This window comes from Mrakia frigida (genome assembly GCF_051309035.1).
Source record: "Mrakia frigida strain ATCC 22029 unplaced genomic scaffold BDY24scaffold_29, whole genome shotgun sequence".
Lineage (NCBI taxonomy): Eukaryota > Fungi > Basidiomycota > Tremellomycetes > Cystofilobasidiales > Mrakiaceae > Mrakia > Mrakia frigida.
Genome location: NW_027481252.1, coordinates 101,982 through 119,718, shown reverse-complemented (window position 1 = coordinate 119,718; position 17,737 = coordinate 101,982). Strand labels below are relative to the sequence as shown.

General features: G+C 55.1%; 7 protein-coding genes across 7 annotated transcripts in view; 4 read left to right on the top strand and 3 right to left on the bottom strand.

Moving 5' to 3' along the window:
- The first annotated feature begins 273 nt into the window (after positions 1-273).
- Positions 274-2,976, top strand: BDY24DRAFT_398040 (STE20 family serine/threonine-protein kinase). The gene is made up of 9 exons (XM_076641632.1): positions 274-628; positions 1,286-1,329; positions 1,414-1,489; positions 1,602-1,689; positions 1,783-1,933; positions 2,001-2,073; positions 2,155-2,169; positions 2,251-2,351; positions 2,429-2,976. The coding sequence occupies exons 1-9, from the start codon at positions 525-527 to the stop codon at positions 2,938-2,940; spliced, it is 1,164 nt and encodes a 387-aa protein (XP_076494079.1). The 5' UTR covers positions 274-524; the 3' UTR covers positions 2,941-2,976.
- BDY24DRAFT_150289 (uncharacterized protein) lies at positions 2,877-4,633 on the top strand. The gene is made up of 4 exons (XM_076636126.1): positions 2,877-3,385; positions 3,536-3,812; positions 3,953-4,086; positions 4,162-4,633. Exons 1-4 carry the CDS (start codon positions 3,240-3,242, stop codon positions 4,409-4,411), a joined length of 807 nt encoding a protein of 268 aa, XP_076494078.1. The 5' UTR covers positions 2,877-3,239; the 3' UTR covers positions 4,412-4,633.
- Positions 4,634-5,329: 696 nt separating this feature from the next.
- On the bottom strand, positions 5,330-6,760 carry TIM50 (protein translocase subunit TIM50; the record flags this gene model as incomplete). Its single annotated transcript, XM_076637122.1, has 5 exons — positions 5,330-5,535; positions 5,656-5,793; positions 5,985-6,267; positions 6,410-6,461; positions 6,600-6,760. Coding segments are annotated over 5 exons (840 nt in total), but the record flags the coding sequence as incomplete, so codon positions are not given.
- A 1,129-nt stretch (positions 6,761-7,889) lies between these two features.
- BDY24DRAFT_417514 (uncharacterized protein) lies at positions 7,890-9,751 on the top strand (the record flags this gene model as incomplete). Its single annotated transcript, XM_076643724.1, has 5 exons — positions 7,890-7,930; positions 8,030-8,290; positions 8,772-8,915; positions 9,132-9,432; positions 9,668-9,751. The coding sequence occupies 5 exons, from the start codon at positions 7,890-7,892 to the stop codon at positions 9,749-9,751; spliced, it is 831 nt and encodes a 276-aa protein (XP_076494076.1).
- A 571-nt stretch (positions 9,752-10,322) lies between these two features.
- On the bottom strand, positions 10,323-12,391 carry BDY24DRAFT_398022 (mitochondrial fission process 1 family protein). The gene is made up of 12 exons (XM_076641631.1): positions 12,267-12,391; positions 12,084-12,188; positions 11,852-11,903; positions 11,707-11,770; positions 11,559-11,596; positions 11,471-11,487; positions 11,319-11,384; positions 11,183-11,219; positions 11,090-11,109; positions 10,919-11,005; positions 10,790-10,831; positions 10,323-10,653 (listed from the first exon to the last, which is right to left on the bottom strand). The coding sequence occupies exons 1-12, from the start codon at positions 12,274-12,276 to the stop codon at positions 10,511-10,513; spliced, it is 681 nt and encodes a 226-aa protein (XP_076494075.1). The 5' UTR covers positions 12,277-12,391; the 3' UTR covers positions 10,323-10,510.
- A 919-nt stretch (positions 12,392-13,310) lies between these two features.
- Positions 13,311-14,190, bottom strand: BDY24DRAFT_150134 (uncharacterized protein). Its single transcript, XM_076636125.1, has one exon. The coding sequence runs from the start codon at positions 13,968-13,970 to the stop codon at positions 13,458-13,460; it is 513 nt and encodes a 170-aa protein (XP_076494074.1). The 5' UTR covers positions 13,971-14,190; the 3' UTR covers positions 13,311-13,457.
- A 1,358-nt stretch (positions 14,191-15,548) lies between these two features.
- Positions 15,549-17,737, top strand: part of BDY24DRAFT_407698 (actin) — a gene marked incomplete at both ends in the record, with an annotated part of 3,657 nt that continues 1,468 nt past the window's right edge. The window contains 9 exons of the mRNA XM_076642772.1: positions 15,549-15,578; positions 15,751-15,821; positions 16,033-16,101; positions 16,215-16,811; positions 16,901-16,975; positions 17,055-17,146; positions 17,230-17,308; positions 17,402-17,477; positions 17,641-17,674. Of these exons, the coding sequence (XP_076494073.1) occupies positions 15,549-15,578; positions 15,751-15,821; positions 16,033-16,101; positions 16,215-16,811; positions 16,901-16,975; positions 17,055-17,146; positions 17,230-17,308; positions 17,402-17,477; positions 17,641-17,674 (1,123 nt within the window). The remainder of the gene's footprint in view (positions 15,579-15,750; positions 15,822-16,032; positions 16,102-16,214; positions 16,812-16,900; positions 16,976-17,054; positions 17,147-17,229; positions 17,309-17,401; positions 17,478-17,640; positions 17,675-17,737) is intronic.

Sequence of the window (17,737 nt, the reverse complement as noted above, 5' to 3'; positions counted from 1 at the left end):
AATCCGAAAGAAAAATGTGAAGGAGGAAGAAGGAGAGGAGGCAGGAAAGAGCGGACGCGATTGACTTCAGCTTCACCTCCTTCGAGGCTGAGGGCGTTTCACACTCGTGTTTGCATGTCCGTCGCTCTAGCTCGAAGCCCAACATGTATTATTCAGCTCGACTCAGTTCCGTTTCAACTCAGCTGCTCTCTAAAGAAAAACGCTGGCGAAAAAAAGCAAACCGGAGCTTCCCCTCTCGCTGACGTCCCTCCTCCCCTCCCTTCTTCACCCCTAACCACATCCCTCCTCCCTCCCCACCTTCCTCGCTTTCAACGAGCCCCCTCTTCAAATTCTACTCTCTGCCGGCTCGCTTTCACCCTTCACCTTCACGCCGTACTTCTTCTATTCACCTCTCTAGATCCTTCAAACGAAACTCAGCCCTCTTATTACCTTCCACCCCTCCCGACCTCAACTCTCAACTTCACTCACCTCCTCCCTTCCTCTCTTCCTCTCTTCCGACCTCCTCGCCCTCCACCTAAGGAGCCATGGCTTCTTCTTCTTCCTCTTCTACACCTTCCTCGGATCCTTCCAGCTCGTATACACTAGGGGAGAAGCTCGGGACGGGGAGCTTTGGGACTGTTTACAAGGCGTGAGTTCAAAGGAGAACAGAGGGGTTGGGAAGAACGGAGGAGGTTGGAGCGGATGAGTCGGACGAGAGAACGAGCAGGGACGATAAGCCAGGGACTCTGAGAGAGAGCGGTTGAGCTCGGGAGGGTTCATTGGGATGATGGAAGTGAGCTCGAGACGAGTGAGGAGAGGGAGTGGGACGGAAGGCGAGGAAGGTCGACAGAGAGAGGGTCTCGTCCTTCTCCTTCCGAGGAACGACTAGGTCGATAGTCGTCAGCTCGTGGGAGAGGTCTATACTTCCTCTTCTCCTCGCCGGGAGGACGACTCTCCGTCTTGCATGAGCTCTGGCCCTCGAGCGAACGAACGAGTCGCTCGAGGTGTGTGAGCTCGGACTCGTCAAAGAAGGAGGCATGACGCCTCTCCTTCTTTGGTCAGACGAGCGCAGAGTCTGGAACGCTCTCAAACTCGTCTTTCCTCACACCCCTCTCCTTTCTCTTGTCGGCGGTTTGTAAGGTGGGAAGGGAAGGAAGGGAGGGAACGTTGAGCTCGAACGACCCTTCTCCTCTGTCGTCCCCGGTTCTTCTTGCTTCTTGCTTCGGCTCTCGCACCACTCTTTTCCATCTCAGTCTCAGATCTTCCGCCAGATATCTGACTCCCCTCTTTCCTTCCTGCACCCCAGTATCGACAAACGAACCTCTCAAATCGTAGCCATCAAGCAGATCGGTTCGTCCTCTCTCTCTCGCTCTCGTTCTCCTCCTCCTCCCTCCCTCTCCCTTTCCTGACTCCTGTCTCTCCTCGTCGTTACAGACCTCGAAGACTCAGACGACGACATCACCGAGATCCAACAGGAAATCGCTCATCTCGCTCAATGCGACTCTCCCTAGTTCGTCCCAGTTCTCTTCTCGATCGGACCCGACCCCTCTCGACATCCTCCTCGACTCGAACCCCCTCCGCTTCAGCTCCTAACGATTCCTCTTTTCCTTCGAATTTTGCAGCATTACGAGGTACTACGACTCCTTCGTTCGAGGATACAAGCTATGGATCGTAATGGAGTACCTCGCTGGTGGATCGTGTCTCGATTTGGTGAGTTCGAACGAACGCGTTCTCCTCTCACCCTCTCTCTCGTCCTTCCTTCGACTCAAGCTGAGATCTTTTGTGTTTTTCCGCCGCCTGCAGCTCAAACCAGGAGTCTTCTCCGAAGCCCACATCGCCATCGTCTGTCGAGAGCTTCTGTTCGGACTCGAGTATCTGCACTCGGAGGGCAAGATTCATCGAGACATCAAGGCTGCGAATGTGCTGCTGAGCGCTGGAGGACGGGTCAAGCTTGGTAAGTTGAGCTGTTTATTCAAAACGTCCGGATAACTAAGGCTGATTTACTTGTGGTCTTGTCGTAGCTGATTTCGGAGTCGCTGCTCAGTTGAGCAACAACAAGTCGAGGAGACACACTTTCGTTGGGACGCCGTTTTGGTGAGTCTTTCTTGCTCTCTTCTTCCCTTTACCTCTTCGCCGAGCTGTTTCTGACTCCCTGCTGTTTTTCTTCGATTCCAGGATGGCTCCGGAAGTGTGAGTTCCCGTCGTCCTTGCGTTTCAACCCCCTTGTTCGATTCTGACGCGTCGTTCCTCTTCCTTCGCCTCTTTCAACAGGATCCGTCAATCCGGCTACGATTCGAAGGCTGACATCTGGTCCCTCGGAATCACCGCTATCGAGATGGCCAAGGGAGAGCCCCCTCTCTCGGAGTATCATCGTTCGTCGCCGTCTTCCACTCTTTTGGTCGAGTTGGTTCGTTTTCCTGACTCGTCCTCCGTCTCTTTCCTTCGACAGCCATGCGAGTCCTCTTCCTCATCCCCAAAGCCAACCCACCCGTTCTCGAAGGAAACTTCTCGCCAGCCTTCAAGGACTTCGTCTCGCTTTGCCTCACCAAGAACACGTCTGCTGTCCGTCGTCCTTTCCTCTCCTCCTCGTCCCGACTCGCTCTTGCTGATGGTCTGCCGTTTTCGCTTGAATCCTTCGATCCCACAGCGTCCCTCAGCCAAAGATCTCCTCCAACACCGTTTCATCAAAACCGCTCGTCGAACCACCACCCTCATCGAACTCGTCGAACGGTACCAAGAGCATCGCGTTCGTTCTCCCATCCGATCCTCCCCTCAGCCTCGTGGACCTCCTACCGTCGTCGGAGGAGGAGCAGACTCGATGCGAAGCGATTGGAGCTTCGGAACGATTGCTGGAGGCGGAGGGCCGGGAGGAGGGACGTTGCGAGTTGGGAGGGACGGAACGATTGGGTTTGCGGAGGAGGGAGAGGAGGAAGAGGACTGGGAGGGTGGAGGGGAGGATGAGGAAGGAGCGGAGTATGGGAGTGGTGTGGAGAAGAGAGGAGGTGGGAAGGTGAGAGGGGATACGACGGAGAGTCAGAGTGGGTCGGAGGAGAGTGTGCAAGGGTCGACGGTTCGAGGAGTGGTGAGTTTTGGAGACGCGTCTCTTTCTTTCTGTCGTCTCGTCGGTTTTCTCCTTCTTTGGTTTCGCTCGACTTAGTCTGACGCGCTGTTGTGTATCTTTGGTTCTGTCGGTCTCACAGCCCAAGAACATCGACGTCCCAGCCCTGCTCGCTTCCTCCCCTCATGGATCTCGAACCGACATGTCCCTCTCGGAACCCAACACCCCCCCCACTCCTCCCGTCCCTGGATTCTCTCCTTCTGGATCAGGGAGCATGAAGAGGTCATCGTATGCGAAACGACATGACATCAACGGGACTGTCGTTACGGAGGGCGATTTGGGGAATGGGTGAGTCTTCCCACTTCGCTTCGCCTTTCCCTTCTCGTCTCCCTTCTCTTTCGCTCCCACCTCCTGACTCCCGTTCTTCCTTCCACCTTTTCCACTTCTTTCTTTCTTCTCCTCTTCTACCTTTCCATCATCGTCTCGTCACCTCCACAGAATGTCAACCGTCCGACCAGTCCGCCGAATCGACACCGCCGGATCCCAACGCGCCTCGGTCGAATTCGTAGGATCGATTCGAGAACGACCTGAATCCCCCGTTTCGCCCACTGCTTCAACGACTTCCTCTGGAGGAGGAGGAGGTGCCGGATCGAAGTTGAGGAACAAGTTGAGGAACCAGACTTCGAAGGAAGACGGAGTGGGAACGGGAGTTTCGAGGAAGGGTCAGGCGGGGAGGGATTTGGTCGATGAGGTGGTGTTGCCTGTTGTTCAGAGGGTGAGTCTAGCGTTGTTCAGTCTTGAGGGAAGGAAGTGAGGAAGGGAGGAGTGAAGGAGAGGGAAGAGGAGAGTGAAGGAAGAGGAAGAAGGGAAGACGAGAAACTGACGCGTCGTTTCGTTTCTTTTCCGTTCTTTCAGTCCATCCACGAGGATATGTCCGCTCACTCTCTCGAAGCTCTCGAGATGATCTCCAAAGGGTTCCATACTCTCAAGACTTCCGATCCTGAGCTTGCCTACAGCGTGATCGCCGATCTGCTTGCTGGGATTCACGAGTTCGTCCTCCCCTTTCTCTCTTCTTCCCTTCTTTCTCTCGCACGCTGACGCTACTTCTCCCTTCCTCGTTGCAGAAACGAACCCCTCCGCCAACACATCAACTCCATCTCTCCTTCCCCTTTCACGCTCATCCGTCGCACGGCTCATCGGAACGAGGAAGGCAAACTCGTCGTCACCGAGCACGAGGAGGAGACTTCTGTCGGTGCTGGAGATGCAGGAGCGGGAGCAGGAGAGACGAAGGAGAAGGATCGAAGTCCCATCGCTGATATGCTGTACATGAGGTGGATGGAGGGGTTGAAGATTAGGTGGCCCGGAGGAGGTTGATCTCGAAACGTCCCCTTCGTCGCTACATTCTCGTTTCGTTCCCGGCCGTTTTCTCGTTCTTGACTGTCTATACTCTTCTTTTTCCTTTCCTTTCTCGTACACCCAGCATCTATCCTTATCGACCATCCACACACGTATTCCTTTGCCTCGGACGCTTCATCCCCCTCTCGTTCTGTTCTCTGAATTCCCTTCGTCTCGGTTTCGTCTTCGACGCGTCCTTTTTTTGCATATCCCTCTCTTCGTCAGTGTTCCCCTCCACCCCATATATCGTTTGCGTTACCCTTTACCTTCCTCTAATTATTAGACTTGATGAATTCTGCTTCTGTCCCCTCGACGTCGAGTGCGTTCGGAAAGCGTTTGTCGAGAAGAGGAGAACGAGGTGTCTCGGTTCGGCTTGCTTGCTCGCTTGCTTGCTGCTAGTTCTGCGAGAGAAACAAAAGGATCCTACAGACCGCCGTTCCCGTCCCAAGTGAAAAATTGGGAGAGAGGACAATTCAAGAGAGACCAAGTTTTGCAATCTGAGAATCCATGACTGACTTTAGGATCGTGAGTCGTCGTCGTCGTCGAATCGAGAGCTCGAGACGGCGGTCGAAGGTCGACGCGTCTCGTTCGCAGCCGATCTCTTTCTTTCCCCCCTCTCGGTCTTTTGTTGTTCACCTCCTCTCTCCCCGCCATCTCTCTCTCCAAACAGACAACATCGAAAAAAGCAAAGAAACGTGCATCGATTCTGCTACGACACTCCAAAGTCTACTCACTCTCTCGCAACACTCACTTCACCTCTACAACCTTCTCCCCTCCCTCCTTCCCCCCCTCCTCCCCACCCGCACCCGCTCCAGCTCTCCCAAAAGGCATCCACCCTTTCACCCACCCGACCGCATTGCTCGGCGCATTGACCACACTCCCCAACGGACTCTTCCCAAACTCCTCCATCTGCCTCTCCCGATCCTCGGCCTGCAACCTCTCGATCTCGTCCTTGTTCTGAGCCCAGTACTTCTGCTCCTCGCCGTACATCATCTGCGCCTGAGCTCGCTTCTGATCGAGGTAGGACGGAGGGGGACCGGGTTTCGTTGAAGCGGTCGAAGAGGAGGAGGGGTTGGAAGGGTTGGAGGGAGGGGAGAAGAGACCTGTTAGGGAGGAGGACCAGGAGGAGGAGGAGGAGGATTTAGGGGTGGTGGGGTTGGTGGAGGTGGAAGGAAGGGAGGAGGTGGGAGCGGGAGGGTGGTAGGAAGACAGAGCTCGTCGACCAGCAGCGGTTTGAGCCCAGTTGCGGTACTCGATGTCTCGACGAGCGGTTTCGACCTTGGCGTATTCGGCGGCGACGTCCTTGTCTTCGTAGGCGAGGAGGACGGGTCGGACGTCTTTGGGTTGGTAGATACCGATGGCTGCGAAGAAAGAACGAGGGAAGAGAGAAGAAGAAAAGAAGAGAACGCGTCAATTCGAGGTTGGGTTCAAGATCGCTCTTTGGGCTGGGAGCCGCTACCCTCTCAGCTGCTTCACAGCGTCGACGAGTAGCACCGTACCACACCCTTCAAAAAGTAGGCATAAAAGAGAACAAAGAAAGCTGGACACTCACACTCCAAGAACGGAATCAACGCAACCAATCCTCCGTCGTTCTCCTCCCCGTTCCACTTGGGCAGGATCAACGCGTTCCCCTTCTGCTTGCACGCATGGGTCTTGTCCGTATCGAGCATGATGACCGTCTCGAGGGGTCGGTTGAGGTAGGCGAGATCCTTGATGACCGCGTTGGGACCGTGCTCGGCGGTGGCGAGAGGTTCGAACCGGGTCGCGTCTCGGTAGAGTCGGTAGGGCATGTAGGCGGCGTAAGGATCGAGCTTCTCGGCGATGGGAGCGGCGTTCTGCGTGGAAGGGAAGGAAACGGGGAAGGGAGGGAGTGAGTAGGGAAAGTTTGAGAGAGAGGAGAGAGGGCGAGAGGAAGAGGGAAAGAGGACGAGTTGGGTTCGGTTGGAGAGTGAGAGGAAGAGAGTGGTTGGAACTGACCATAGCAGGCTGAGTAGTAAAGAGTACGATCTCGTAGAACTGGGAGAGATAGCTGCAATCACCCCCAAACCCCAAAAAAAAACGAGAACGAGGTCAGTTCAGTTCGAGCTACACGCGTCTTTCCTCTCCCTTTTTTGCTCCCTCCCTTGCTCATCCTCTTCCCCAAAACAAAAGCACGACCCCAACTCACGCAATGAAGTAATCCGCTCCAGGTCTCTTGGCCGTCCTCCAACCATGGGCGCTATCCCACTTGGAGCAGGTCAGGATGCCCTCGAGATCGACGAGGAGGGTGTAAGGTCGCTCGGGAGGGATCTTTCCAGGGAGAAGCTCGGTCCAGATGGGTTCGGTGATTTCGGATTTGGCCCACTGCGTGCATGCGATCGGAACCGAAACGAGGGGGAGGGGGGGAGGGTCAGCGTTGAAAAAGGAGGAGAGGGAAGAGGGAAAGGTTGAGAGACGAAGGAACGAACGCTGAAGAGTCTGGACGTCCTGAACTTGAATCGGGTGAAAGCGGAGGGTTCGGGATCTTCTGGCTGTTGAGCGTCGAGAGTATGGAGGGGTGTGAGTCAGTGAAAATGTAGGGACGGACGAAAGAAACGGAGGAATGACGAGGTGTCGAAGGAAAGTGGTGAGCTTCCTTCCTTCCTTCCAGCTCCTTCTCCTTTCTCCTCCTCCTCCTTCTCCTCCCTTTGCCTCCTCTCCCTCCATACATGCAAATTCGAGCATTCTACTAACCTTCAACCCGAGCTTCTGCCTCTCCTCCTCATCTGTATCTCCCATTGCGATCGTGAGAGCGGCGAGCACGACCCAGATGGGGGCTGCGATCTGGAACCAGCGCTGTCCGAACAAGTTTGGAGGTGGTTTGACCATCGGATCTTGTTTGAGATCGGATGATCCATCTGGGTTGGTAGGAGGAGGGAGGGCTGTCATATCGAGATCGAGGGAGGTGAGGTTGACTTTGGTTGCTGGGGAAGGGTTGGGAGGGATGTCGAACGAGGAGGGAGTTGGGAGGGCTTCAGCTCCTTCGACACCTGCTTCTGTTGGAGAGGAGGGAGCGAGAGGAGGAGGAGGAGCGGGAGTGGAGAGGAATTCCGGATCGAGAGTGACCGATTCGGGTTTAGATTCCGGGGAGGGAGGGATGGGAGGAGGAGGGGTGGTCATGGAGGGAGGAGGAGTCGAAGTTGAAGGTCGTTTGATCGCTTGAGAGAGGAGGAGCGTCGAAGTGAAGGATCGAGTAGGAGCGTACATCGTAGACGCCGTCAACGATCTCCGAACGAGAGACCGAGAGAGGAGAGGTAGAAGGAGTCCCATGGTTGAAGTTGAAAGAAGAAAGGAAGGAGGTGAAGGTGAGAGGTAAGAAAGAAAGAAAGAAGGAGGAGGAGAGCTGTTGAAAAGTCCCAAAGTCCCAAAGCCATCCATTTTCGCCAGCTCCCTTGTTCTTTCCCCTCCCAACTCCTTCTTTGCTCCCTTTTCTCCAAAGATGTCTTCCATTCACGTGTCCCTCCCCGTCTCAGGAACAACGTAAGCCCCCATCTCTACATCCTCAAACTCCTTCTTCTCTGAGCTCTCGAGCCCTTCTCCTCCCTCTCGTCGAGCTGAATCTTTCGCTCTCCTTCCCAGTCGATCCCCTACGCTTCTCACCCTGCAGGCTCTCCCTCTCCTCTCCATCCTCAACCACCACACTCGACGACCTATTCCTTCCCAACCTCGAGTGATTGGAGCTCTGATCGGACGACGAACGGACGCTGGAGAGGTCGTCGTTACCAACGCCTACGCCGTTCCTCACGACGAGACTCGAGTCTATTTCGCCGAGAAGGAGCACAAGGATCTGCTCGAGGCGTTCAGGAAGGTCGGAGGAGATAAGGAGGGTTTGGTTGGATGGTGAGTAACGAGCACTCTGGTGATTCCTTGGAGGGAGGAGAGGTGAAAGAGAGGTGTGAAAGGGCAGGGAAGGAAGGAGAGAACGAGTTTGCGAGCTTGCTTCGATGAGTCGTCGCTCCCATTCTACTAGAACGCTTGGCCTACACAGCTCGGAGGCTCTTTCTATAGGAGCTGCTGAGGAGCTGGGCAGTGTCTTCAAGGCTCTGGGAGCTCGGGAAGGACGAGATCTTCGACCCTCGTCTCGGAATTCTCGAACCGAACGAGCTCTTCGATTGAACCGTTCCCTCTCCTTCCTCCTTCTTCGAGCTCTACCCATCTCGTACGAACCTCCGCTTCTCGCCATTCCCTCCCTGCACATCCCTCCTCCCCCATCCTATCTCGAAATCCGTTTCAGATCGCCTTGCCGTTTCCCCGTTGTGAACGGAAACTCTCAAGCTGACCTCCTCCCTTCTTTTTACGCGTTCCCTCTTCTTCTCTCCAGGTACGCTACCACTCCCACACCCGACGTCTTCTCTGCCCTCATCCAAAACTTCTTCTCTGGAGAGACCGCTCCTTACCCTGCGGTTCACCTCACCGTCGATGTGACCGCTCCCGCTTCAGAGGGTTCCATCAAGGCTTTCGTTTCGTGAGTCTTTCAGCTTCCTCCCTCCCTTCCCTTCCCCCGTCCCGTCCTTTCGCATCTCGTTACGACCCTCGTTGCGAGAACAGAGGAAGTCCTCGGATACTCTGTTATCTGGACTCCGGCACAGATCTGCAACGCGTCGCCGCACCTACGATTCCAATCTCGAACCCTCCCAGCCCGCTGACCTCCCTCCTCTCTCCTCTCCTCTCCTCCCATCAGCTCTCCCATCGGCATCCTCCCCAACGAATTCTGCACGTTCCTCCCCCTCCCTCTCTCGCTCCCTTCCAACCCTCCTTCCCTCCTCCACTCCACCCCTCCCACCCCTCTCGCCTCCCTCGAGCTCGCCCTCGCTCAGACCCGAAAGGACCTCGCGCTCGTTCGAGCCTACGTCGACTCGGTCGTTTCGGGAGAGAAGGAAGGAGACGCGAAGGTTGGAAGGGAGTTGATGGATGTCGTTGGACGGAGTGGAGAGGCTGGGAACGGAGCCGAGTGGAAGAAGGGCGTCGAGGGACAGTTGCAGGTCAGTTTAAACGACGACGAGTCGTCTTTTTCGTTTTCGTTTCGTTTCGTTCGAGTCCGAGGTTGAGGGGAACGCTGGATCTCGGTTGAGCTGCTTGCGGAGGAGTAGATGGTTGTCTCTCTCTCTCTCGAGAGAAAGCTCGAACGCCTGGTTCCAACCAGCGACGTCCCAAACTCAACCTGACCTTGCCCTCCCTCCCTCCTCTCCCTCCTCTCGTTCCCCCCATCTTCCCCAGGACACCCTCATGGTCTCGTACCTCTCCAGCTTGGTCCGATCCCAAGTCGAGCTCGCAGCCAGGATCAACCTCATGCAGGTCTAGAGAGGGGGGTCGGTCGTCTCGTTGTGCTTTCCCTCGGTTTAATTGGTTTCGTTTCGGGGAGGAGGGGAGGGGGAAAAGGAGAGGGTTCGTTCGTTCGGTAGATTTCAGGTTGTTTTTGCTTTCGCTTTGCATGATCCATCATGATTCATCTTTCAAGACTCTCCTTTTTTGGTTTGGTTTGGTCTCGGTGGGCGTGGGGGGTTGGAGGTTTTGGGGGGTGGAGAGGGAAGAGAAAGAGAAGAGCGGGAAGGGAGAGAGCGGGAAGGGAACGGGAGAGAGCAACTGTTCGCGACGACGAGAGAGGAGAAGTTTTGAGGGCGTGCGAGATCAGAACAAGAGCGAGACGAGAGAGTAGATACCGGGGGTGGCGAGAGGGAGAGAGAGAGAGAGAGAGAAGCCAAAGAGAACGTGTACGAGAGAGAGAGAGAGAGAGAGGGTCGTTAACGAATATGTAGATGATGAAACTCTACTGATGATGTCAACGAAGAGAGTGAAGAAGAGAAAACCCAAAGGAGCGAGAACAACAAACGGACGGACGAACGAACGACGACGGCCTCCCTCCCCACCCTCTCTACCTCCTCCCCCACCATCCACCCCTTCCCTACCACTCTCCTATCCAGCCCAGCCATGAAAGTTTCTGGCGAGTCTGAGCTCTTTCAGGACAAGAACGAAATCGAAGGAAACCGATCCATCGAATCCCTAGTCTACGTACGGAAGCCCCAAAGCAAAGAACCAAACGATTACACTCCAGCAGTTGGCTCAAAGCTCCTTCTTGACTCCGAACGGTCCCTTCAGCTCAGGCTCGAGCGGGGTCTTCTCCCCTGGCGACGGAGGGAGCGACGCGACGGTTTGAAGAGCGTGTTCGAGCTTGTCGAAGGCGACGTCGGTGGCGTATTCGACGGCTGTAATTAAGAAAGAAGGAAGGGGAGAGGGGGAGGAGGGACGAAGGAGGAAGAGGCGGGACGGAGGGAAAAGGTCAGTCGAGGCGATGGAGTGGCGCGTCGAGAAAAAACGAGGTCGAGAGAGGAAGAGACGTACGGTGATCGAAGATGTAGGGAAGAGCAGGAACGATGGCGAGACCTGTGCGTTGAAGACGATGAGATGAAAGAGTCAGCTCACTCGAGATGGAGATGCAAAGTAGGAAACAGGACGACGAGGAGAACGAACCGATGGCTGACGGTCCCCAAGCTCGAATCCGGGGATTTTTCTGGTTGACGAAGGCTTTGGCACTGTACTTCACCGCCGAGTGGATGGCTATGGGTGCAGAGGAACGATCGAGAAGAGCGTTGAGATGTCAGCGAGGGTCTTTGGGGTGGTTCTAAACGAAAGAGAACAAACTGAGGGCAGGGAGAGCCATCCTGTTTTGTTCGAGAGAGAGAAAGAGGAACGATCAGTTCGTGATCGAGACCAACGTGATTAAAATGAACTCACGAAGCAGCAGCCTGGAAGATAGCTCGTTTTGTCGCATCTGACCATCACAACAAAGGAAGGAAAAAGGTCAGCTCGAAGTCGACTCGACTCGGCCTTCACCCTTCTCTCCTTTCCCTCGCAACGACCCAGGACTCACACATGGACAATCGAGTAGCCTCCGAAAAGTTGGCCGCTTCCAGTGGGGTAGGTCCCTGCTGCTTAGCTACAATCCCCGACCACCACCAAACGAAAGTCAGCTCGTCGAGCTCGCGTCAACAAAAGAAAGGGAGGAGGAAAACGCGAGCTCACCCTTGTAGGTCTCGTAGCTTTTTTGAACACCGCGCAAAGCGAACATCAGTTGAGTTTATACGCAACGAAGGGAGAGAATTCAACTCACGAAACATCTCCGATCAAATAGGCCCACGAGACTCCGTACTGTCCAAAATCCAAACCGACTCATCCAAAGGTGAGCTTGAGCTCTCCTCCTTCTCCTCCCTTGTGCCTCCCCTCTCCTCTACTTCAAGCTGAAGGAATTTTGGACTCACACCAGCCGTAACCACCCAAGGAGGGACCACAGGCCTAAAAGACTCTCCGATATCCGAAGTGTAGCTGCATGCAAGAAAGCAATCAAGCAACGATCAGCCTCAGTGAGGAACCGAAGAAGAGAGAGAGAGAGAAAGAGCTACCTACGCGACGTAACGACTTGAAGCACGAAGAGCAGTTCGAAGTCGGTTTCCGTAAGCTGTAAAGACGAGGCTAGAGGTCAGTAGAGCTTCGAAAGTGGGACGTGGGGAGAAGGAGAGCTCGAGGGAAGGAGCATTTACGAGCTCGCTATCTTCCCCTCCCCTCCTTTGGGCCAGAAGCTCTCCCTCCCTCCCTCCCTCCCTCCTCCCTCCTTCTTCTGTACGAAAGCGACACTCACCAAGGTATCGAGCGTTGGAGTCGGTAGTATCGAAATCCTCCTTGACCATGACGGCGAGCTCTCTCTCTCCCTCCTGCTCAACGTTCGAGATGACTTGTTCGACTGCTGGAGCAAAACCACACCAAAACGTCAGCTTCTTCGCTAAAAGCGCTGGTCTTGGGTGAGAAGACAGGAGGAACGCACCGGCTGACATGTTTTGTGAAAAGTGTGGATTGATGTGGAAAGAGAGGGTGAGGGTTGGGAGGCAGGGAAGGAAAGGGCAGAGCTCAGCCGAGTCAATGGCAGGCAGGATGACGGTTCGCGGCCCCCTTCCGAGAGAAAATCCGACTTCTTTCGACTATGTGAAAGTTTGCTCGAGGTAGTCAAGACTCTCACTCACTTAGAACTTGCAAGAGAACGAGAGATAGTGCAAAAAAAAGAGCAGCAATCATGCATCGTTTCCTCCCTCACCTCACCTCACCTCCCTCCTGCGAAACTCGAAAGCTCAACCTCTTTACTTCCCCCCCTCCTCCTTCTTCTCTTCTTCCTCCCTCTGCTCAGCCATACTCATCTCGATAGCCTTCCTCATCGCCTCCTCCTCATCCTCGTCCTCCTCGTCCTCCTCTCCCATCTCCACGTCTCCCGACGAGAGAGCCAGAGCAGCAGCGAGCTCAGCGTCCTCGTCAGGCTCGGTAGGGTTGTTTCCTCCTGCGCTGATGGTGGGAACGATAGGTGGAGGAAGATCCGAGTTGGGCAGAGGAGCGGAAGGGGCGAGGAGAGGGTTGGGGACGGAGGAGGAGGATTCTGATTCGGGGACGGAGGCGAGAGGTTCGGAAGGGTTGGCGGAGGACGAGGAAGCGGACGCGGCTGCTGCTTGACGAGCGGTTTCCTCTTCCATAGACATTCGGAGGACCTAGGAACAGATCGAGTGAAACGGTAAGTTTTCGAAATGGGAGTTGTGTAGCGTCTGGAGGAAGAATTGGACTGACCTGAGCCAGCTCGGGATCCATCTCTGGGTCGACACCGAACTCGAACCCTCCTCCTCCTCCTCCTCCTCCTCCTCCAGCACCTGAACCCTCTCCTGCGTCGTCTCCTCCCATACCTCCAGAGTAGCCACCCTCACCGGCGAGAATGGAAGAGGAGGCGATGATGTCGGAAAGAAGATGAGGACCGGGAGGGATGGAGATGATGTGGCTGAGCCACGCACACAAGGAAGGCAAGGAGGAAGGTGAGCTTCGATCGAGCGACCTGACCACGTATCTTGTAGCAACACCATGTCGACTGAACTGAGAACACACTACTCACCTGTTGTCCCCACTCTCAACGCTCTCCACGAACCTCCCCAGAACTCCCTCGTCTCCTCCCACAGCTCCTCCCTCGTCAACCACGATCTCCTCAGCTCCATCGTCGGCTCCTCCAGCAAAGTACACGACGTCGACCGCGACGTTGTTCTTCTTGAGCTTCTTTCCGAGTCGGATCAGAGCCTTCTCGTCTGTGGAGAGGGAGAGAGGAGAGCCGAGGAGGATGATGATTCGCTGACGTTGGGTTTTGTTCTGTCGATGTTTGAGGGCGAGCTGGATGGAGGAAAGGTCCGAGAGTGGAGATGATATCGAGATGGTCAGTATCGGATCGAAGACAAGATGCCAGCAGTAGTGAAGGTATCGAGCAAACGGAGACGAGGGAGGAGGGAGGGAATGAGGAAGGGGAAAGGTCAACGAACCTGAGCGACCTGAATCCCAGTGTTGATATCCGACTCTCCACCGATGTGAGCCTTGTGCATAGCCGAAAGAACCTTCCCGAGATCTGCTGTCGGTGTAACGAGCACCTCAGGCCTACGAAGAAAGGGACGAAGGAAGAAGGAAAGGGAAGGCGGTCAGCTTCGACCCTTCCTTCCACCTCACCTCTCATCTCGTCGACCGTCTCTTGAGCTCACCCTTTGCCTCCTGCTCCACCCATGGTCATAACTCCGACAGTGTTCTCTGGGTTGGCTCCGATCTTGGCTCCGAAGATGACTGAGACGGCGTCCGATTGAGCTTCGAACCCTGTAGGAAGAGAGGAGGAAGGAGCCATCGCTCGGTCAGCTCGAAGGTCGTTCTCTCGACCTGCTACAAGAGGGAAGAAGCAGATTTGGACGAGAACGTACGAGTAGGGGTGAAATCTCCATTTCGCATGTACTCTGACGAGTCGATGCTGTAGAAGAGAAAAGGAAGAGGAGAGAGGTCAGCGAGACGGAGAAGAAGGAGAAGGAGCTCGAAGGAAGGGAAACGAACAGGAGCATTACTGCCTGGAGAGTAGAAAGAAAGGAACGAAGTCAGTTTTACGTTGAGGGAGTTGAGAGGGAGGTAGACTCACTTCGGGAGCCATGTTTGAAAGAAAGAAGAAAGGTTGGGAAGGGGAAGGGAGGAAGGGGAGATGGTGGGTGGGGAGGAGACTTGAATCGAGCTCGCCAGGGAGGAGGAGGCAGCGTCGTCGACGTGTCGACTGGAGGGATGTATTTCAGGATTTTGGATCGGAACGCCACTGGTGTTCCATAGAGGAGTGCAGAGTGTCGACAGGAATCGGAATATATGGCTTCGGGAGAGATCTGTGTCGGAAAAGCCGCAGAAAGTCAAAAGGGCTGGTCGTCAAGCGTCGAGCGCTTTCCTCTCTCCCTCTCGCTACGACGACGAATCGAAGCAGTGCTTTCGGATCTTCTCCCCGATGTCTGAGGTCACCGAGATCTAGCCCAGATTCCATGCGAAAGCTCAGCTTGAAAAGATGAGAGGGAGAGAGCGAAAGAAGGCAGCCGCCAGCGGAGGGCGAGGACGCGTCTTACCTCGCTCCTCTTGATCTTTCCGTGAAAGTTTCCACTTCGGAATCACTCGGACTTCCTTCCTTCTGATATCTGTTACATAGTGAACTTGTGACCTGCAGACTGAAGAAAGAAGGCAGCGAGCGACTTCTGGTGGGATTGGATCGTTTGGCTGTCTGTCGCTCGAGGTCGGAATCGGGAGAGAGTGCTCGAGGAGAGTCATGCTCGCTGGCTCGTAGATATTGTGCGTTGTCGATGAGGTAGTAGTCAAGATCGACTGCGTCCTCGTTCAATCCTGTTGGAGGATCTGAAGAAGGGCAGGAGCAGGAGGAGAGGGTAGAAAGATGGAGAAGCTGGGGTCGCCTTTCCCATTCCTTTTGTCACTTTGAAGCTCCCCCTCCTCCCTCTCTTAACCTCCAACCTCCACCCTCCCCTCCCCTCCTACCTCCCTCTTACCCCCTCAAAACTCTTTAATCATGTACGTGCTCTTCTCCTCCTCTTTACTACTATAGAGAAAGAATCGAGTCCTGACCTTGCTCGCCTCTTCTTCCACGCACCTCTCCGTTCCATCTCTCCTCCTTCCTTCCTTTCCTTCCTCCTCCTCTTCGCCTCACCTCTCCCTCACCTTCTCCAACCTCCTCCTTCTTCTCTTCGCCATCTCTTCTCGATACTCCTCTCGATGAACTTGTGTACGGATGCTCAGGGACGACGAAGTTGCTGCTCTCGTGAGTCCTCCCCTTCGCTCCCTCCTCCTTGTTCCTCCTCCTCCTCCAAGCCATCTTTTTTGCGAGCTTGGACCCTCCCCCTTCGGCCTAAACCTCCAATTCTTTCTTTCGTGCCTGCTCCTACACCTTCTCTCTACGTACTGACCACTTTCATGACTCTCTTCTCTCTCAGGTTATCGATAACGGATCCGGAATGTGCAAGGCTGGATTCGCTGGTGACGACGCACCCAGGGCTGTTTTCCCGTCAGTACAACCTCTTCTCCTGCTCTTTTCGATCTTCTACACGCTCGAGTGGATACCTCAGCTTCCCATCCGACTTCTCGTCGAGTCGCCACCTCAGCTGGGATCGAGAGGGACCGAGGGAAGCTGAGGAAGGAGTCCCATCGCACCCCTTCTCGTCGCTGCGGGTTTCCGATGGAACGAGCGCTGACCTACCTCCTCTTGCCTTCTATAGTTCCATCGTTGGACGACCTCGACACCAGGGTGTTATGGTCGGTATGGGACAGAAGGACTCCTACGTGGGGTGAGTCCCAGTTCTTCTTCGCTCACTCCCCTTCTCGGTTCTTGCCTTTCGAGAAAGAAACCAGCCAGCTCATCGCTTTCCTCCTTCTCTCCCCCTTCTTCGCCCTCTTCCAGTGATGAGGCTCAGTCCAAGCGAGGTATCCTTACCCTCAAGTACCCCATCGAGCACGGAATCGTCACCAACTGGGACGACATGGAGAAGATCTGGCACCACACGTTCTACAACGAGCTTCGAGTCGCTCCCGAGGAGCACCCCGTCCTCCTCACCGAGGCTCCCCTCAACCCTAAGGCCAACAGGGAGAAGATGACCCAGATCATGTTCGAGACCTTCAACTGCCCCGCCTTCTACGTCGCCATCCAGGCCGTCCTCTCCCTCTACGCTTCTGGACGAACCACCGGAATTGTCCTCGACTCAGGGGACGGAGTCTCCCACACCGTCCCTATCTACGAGGGATTCGCTCTTCCTCACGCCATCTCTCGATTGGATCTCGCCGGAAGGGATCTTACCGACTACCTCATCAAGATCCTCATGGAGCGAGGATACCCCTTCACCACCACCGCCGAGAGGGAGATCGTTCGAGACATCAAGGAGAAGCTCTGCTACGTCGCTCTTGACTTTGAGCAGGAGATGCAGACCGCCGCTCAGTCGTCCCAGCTCGAGAAGTCTTACGAGCTTCCCGACGGTCAGGTCATCACCATCGGAAACGAGCGGTGAGTCGTCTTTCATCTCGTCGTGAGCTCGAGTTGCTTCGACGGCGTTTTACTGACCTCTCTTCCCTCCTCTCTTCCTTCTTTTTCAGATTCCGAGCTCCTGAGGCTCTCTTCCAGCCCTCGTTCCTCGGACTTGAGGCCTCTGGTATCCACGAGACCACCTAGTTCGTTCCAATCTCTCCGTCTTTCCCTTCACCTCGTGCTCTCGCTGACGCTTCCTCTTCTCCTTTTCTTTCTCAATAGCAACTCCATCATGAAGTGTGATCTCGATATCCGAAAGGATCTCTACGGAAACATCGTTCTCTCCGGTGGAACTACCATGTACTCTGGTATCGGTAAGTTCAAACCTAGTTCGTCGTCGCTCGAGAAACAGACGAGAGCTGACCCGACCTTCCTCCCTTCCCTTTGCTCCTCGCAGCCGACCGAATGCAGAAGGAGATCACCTCCCTCGCTCCCTCGTCGATGAAGGTCAAGATCGTTGCTCCCCCTGAGAGGAAGTGAGTTCCCTATATTTTATCTTTGTCGAGTTTGAGGCCCCATCGAAGAACGACCGTTTCTGACCCGACCTTCCCTTTCTCTTTCTCGCTCAGGTACTCTGTCTGGATCGGAGGATCGATTCTCGCTTCTCTCTCTACCTTCCAGCAGATGTGGATCAGCAAGCAGGAGGTGAGTTTGGGGCTACGAGTCAGGTTGAGAAGGCGGGAGGAAGATCCCTTCGACTGCGGACTCCTCCCGCGTCCCTCCCTCCTTCCCCTTCCCTCCTCCTTCCCTTTCCCTTCCCCGATCACTGACCCCCTCCTCTTCCTCTCCTCTCTATCCTCTCTATCAGTACGACGAAGCTGGCCCTGGAATTGTCCATCGAAGTAAGTTTTGCATCGTCTGGAGGTCTAGGAGCTCTCTGGCGTTGTTTTTCGCGGTCTGGGAGC